This window comes from Apaloderma vittatum, unplaced genomic scaffold (assembly GCF_000703405.1).
Source record: "Apaloderma vittatum isolate BGI_N311 unplaced genomic scaffold, ASM70340v1 scaffold32159, whole genome shotgun sequence".
In the NCBI taxonomy this organism is placed as follows: domain Eukaryota; kingdom Metazoa; phylum Chordata; class Aves; order Trogoniformes; family Trogonidae; genus Apaloderma; species Apaloderma vittatum.
In genome coordinates, this window is record NW_009736356.1 from 103 (window position 1) to 3941 (window position 3839).

The 3839-nt window shown below is 53.2% G+C and overlaps 1 protein-coding gene across 1 annotated transcript; it reads left to right on the forward strand.

The window, feature by feature from the left end:
* Positions 1-347: 347 nt before the first annotated feature.
* Positions 348-3144, forward strand: NUBP2 (nucleotide binding protein 2). The gene is made up of 6 exons (XM_009876949.1): positions 348-461; positions 1130-1328; positions 1560-1714; positions 1933-2043; positions 2349-2418; positions 2974-3144. The coding sequence occupies exons 2-6, from the start codon at positions 1175-1177 to the stop codon at positions 3117-3119; spliced, it is 636 nt and encodes a 211-aa protein (XP_009875251.1). The 5' UTR covers positions 348-461; positions 1130-1174; the 3' UTR covers positions 3120-3144.
* Positions 3145-3839: the final 695 nt, after the last annotated feature.

Genomic DNA, 3839 nt, shown 5'->3' on the forward strand with positions numbered 1-3839 from the left:
GCCAAGGGTCTGACCTCACCGGCAGCCTCTGGGGCTGAACTTGGCGTAGGCACAGCATGACCGGGCTCCGTGGGTGTTTATTGCTTTGCTGCCCAATTGCTGCTTAGGTCATCGGGACAAAGCCTTTACTCCCCACAGCCTGTTTACTGTCCTTGTTCTTATTGTCCCTTTTCTGATGGCAAAAGGGCTGTGGCACACCCACCTCTTCTTTTCTTCTTCTTTACACTTAAACCAGACCTGTTGACTGTGATTCTGGGCAGAGACCCACATCTCTGCGCTGAGCAGTTGGGTGCTGCTGTCTGGTGTCAGAAGAGACTCTAATGCCTTGATTGTTCCTCCTAGAGGGAAGCAACCTGGCCAGCGTGCGACACATCTTGCTGGTGCTCTCTGGGAAGGGCGGCGTGGGGAAGAGCACCATCTCCACCGAGTTGGCTCTGTCACTGCGGCACTCTGGGAAGAAGGTGAGCGAGAGTCTGTGTGATGCTGAGCTCCATCTTCTGTTTCCTGACCTTCAGCTGGGCTGGGTTTTGCTCATCCTATATCTGCGTGTGTGCAGTGAGAGCAGCCTGTAGATTCCCTCTGTGGAAATACTCTTTGTGATAGCAGTTCAAGTGATTCGTCAGTTCATTTCCCCTTTGTCCAAGAGCCTGAAATCACCTAAGATTTGATGATGCTTTTGAAACAGAGGCACTGAGAAATTTCTTTGCTGGTTTGTAATGTAGCAGATTCCCTCTGTGGAGTGAAGTGGGTGAACTGAACAACAGCATTATGATGGGGACAAAAGGGAGCTGTTTTTGCGTGAGACCAACTGAATTCGGTGAAGAGTTTTATTTTTTAAAGTCCGTGCAGCCAGTGCCGCTTGGATGCTGACACGTGTCTGTCATAAAGATCTCTGCAAAATGTCTGGAAATGCCCAGAAGGTGCTCCTTCAGGGGAAGGAGACTAGGAGGGCAGGCAAACTTTAAAGCAGCTCCTTGAAATTGCGTTTCAAATCTGGCTGCTGAGCCACAAAGTCTGTCCTGTCGAGTGCTGTAAGCAGCTGAAATTCAAACACGACCTCCCCCCACCAGGGGAAGGAGCGTGACTGGGTGCTGCCGCTGCCCAAAGGGCTCTGCCTCCTCGCCTGCAGGTGGGGATCCTGGACGTGGACCTGTGTGGCCCCAGCATACCCCGCATGTTCAAGGTGCAGGACAGCGACGTGCACCAGTGCGACAGTGGCTGGGTCCCCGTCTTTGTGGACCAAGACAAGAGCATCTCGCTCATGTCCATCGGCTTCCTGCTAGAGAAGCCAGATGATGCCGTGGTGTGGAGAGGACCCAAGAAAAACGGTACAGTTGAATTTTACTGTCAGTGGCCCCCTTTGAGTGCTCGGAACCCTCCTTGAATCCTCCTGGAGGTGATGGTGCTGGCATGCATTGTACTGACAGCCAGCCCTGCCGTCTCTCCTTGGGCACTCCTGAGCCCTGCCCAGCCTGACCCAGGGCACCTACTGAAACCTGTTATGTTTTGGGTTTGTGTTTGGGTTTTTTTTTTTTGTCTTACTCCTTTTATTTCCATAGCTTTGATCAAACAGTTTGTCACTGACGTGGCCTGGGGAGACCTGGACTTCCTCATCGTGGACACGCCACCGGGCACGTCAGATGAGCACATCTCTACGGTGGAGGCTTTGCGGCCCTACAAGCCACTCGGAGCAATCCTGGTCACAACACCCCAGGTAGAGCACCTGGCTCGGCTAAACTGGAGTTTCTGGGTGGGCTTTGGCCTCCCAGCATGATTTGTGGAGGAATATTGCACCCCACTTGGGTGTTTGCACAGGCCTATCTGTGGCTGCTGGTTCTACATATCTGCCTTCCATCTCATGCATGCGTCCTCCAGACCCATGGTTAATCTGGACAGACAGAGACCCCTAACCTCTGCTGCTCTCCCCTGCAGGCTGTGTCTGTCGGAGATGTGAGGCGAGAGCTGACGTTCTGCAAGAAGACAGGCTTACGAGTTCTTGGCATTGTGGAGAACATGAGTGGTTTCGTTTGCCCGCACTGCTTGGCAAGTTTATTGTGACCTCTGGACTACTGCGGCTTCTCGGGTGTTGTGGGATGTGGTACCTCAGGTGGAAAAACAGCAAATGCCCTGGAGGCGATGCTGTGAGCTGGGGGAGATGACAAGCTGCTGGCTCTTGTGTGTTGGCTTTGGAAGAAGCCTCTGGCTCTGCTTTCCTAAGGAGAGCTGGGGGAGGGCAGCAACCAGGGCAGTGCCCTGAGGCTGGACAGTGGAGGGGAGCTGGGTCTACTCACATGCAGCACAGAGCTCCGGAGTTTTATGACTTGCTACTTTTGCTCCTCCTCCTTCAGGAGTGCACAAATGTGTTTTCCAAAGGAGGAGGTGAGGAACTGGCCAAGCACGCTGGAGTTCCCTTCCTAGGTGAGTGGCCTCTCGAGCAGAGCTCTCTGTGATTAGAGGTGATGTCCGTGTGGTGCTTGAGCGAGGAGATGCAGCGTTGTAGGGGCAGGCAGGGTGGACTCCAGTTCCTGGCACCCAGTCAGAGGTGAGGTGTCGCTCTTGCTTTGCTCTTGTGCCATACAGACTGCTCAGAGTGGGCATCTGGCCCCACCCAGGCAGAGGAGGTGAAGATCAGCAACCTGCTCTGGCTACTGGCATAGAGTAAGCAAGTGTGGAGCTACATAAGAGCCACCCTGAAATGCCCTAGAGGAATGGGGCCTGAGGGCTGAACCCTGCCCTCCAGACAGGGCTGGAGTCAGGGAAGAGAGCATCTCTCAGGAAGCACTGTGTTGTAGTGGGGTCTTGGACTCAGAGGAAGCAGTTCCACATGAGAAGTAGCTTCCAGAGAGAGCTCAGTGAAAGCAGTGGTTCCTCTTTCCTACTGCTTCTCCTGGAGATGACATATTTGTTTAATTCTACCTCCAGGCCTTTGCCTTACAATGAGCAGTGACTCTCTCCATTCCTCTACTCCCCCAGGCTGTGTTCCCCTGGATCCTCAACTCAGCCAGAGCTTGGAAGAAGGCAGAGACTTCATCCAAGAGTTTCCCAAAAGTGCTGCCTTCCCTGCCTTGGCTCACATTGCCCAGCAGATCTTGGACAGCACGTCACAGCGGAGCTCTTAAGGAGGCTGTGAAGCTGGACTCTTGCTGGCTGAGCCTCTGGCCTGGCAGCACCGGTGGGGAAGCTGTTCGAACTAGAAAACTGTCTCAGCACAGGGTGATGGAGGGAATGGGGGGCAAAAAGGGAAAGCGCTGCTTCATCTCCCCTCTCCGGATCACCATCGACTGTTCTTCCCCCAGAGGGCTCCAATCATCAGGATCAGGGCTCCATGTGCTGCTGCCTTCTCCAACGGCTTTCCATGTGTAATGGATTACACAGTACTTGGTTCAGCATCTGATGAATTTGTGTTGGGTGTGCTGACGTGGAGCCAAGCCAGGCTGCCGTGCTCTGAAATCTTGGAGCCCTCATTCCTGGCAGGGCTGGTGAGGGCATGGTGGGCGCTTCACATGAGCAAAATGTCTTTGAGAGATCTACCGCCTGTCCGAGGTGTGAATGCTGCCGTGACGGAAACGAGGCCTTTTTTTGTCTACTAGGGAGTTATCGTGACTCAGGAATATTTTGAAAGGTTCCAGACAGTAAACACTTTTCTTAAAATCCAAGTCTGACATATTTTGCTATGCTTTCAAGCCTCATTGTAGCTGTGAGTCTCTATTACGAGCACTTTTTCCTCCTGTTTTCTTGCAGGGAATCAATCTTTCCTCCTTCCATACCACTCAAGATCCAGCTAGTCCCTTGTCTTGCTGAAAGCTGGCTCTAGCACATGAGGGGCTCCTCCATGTTCC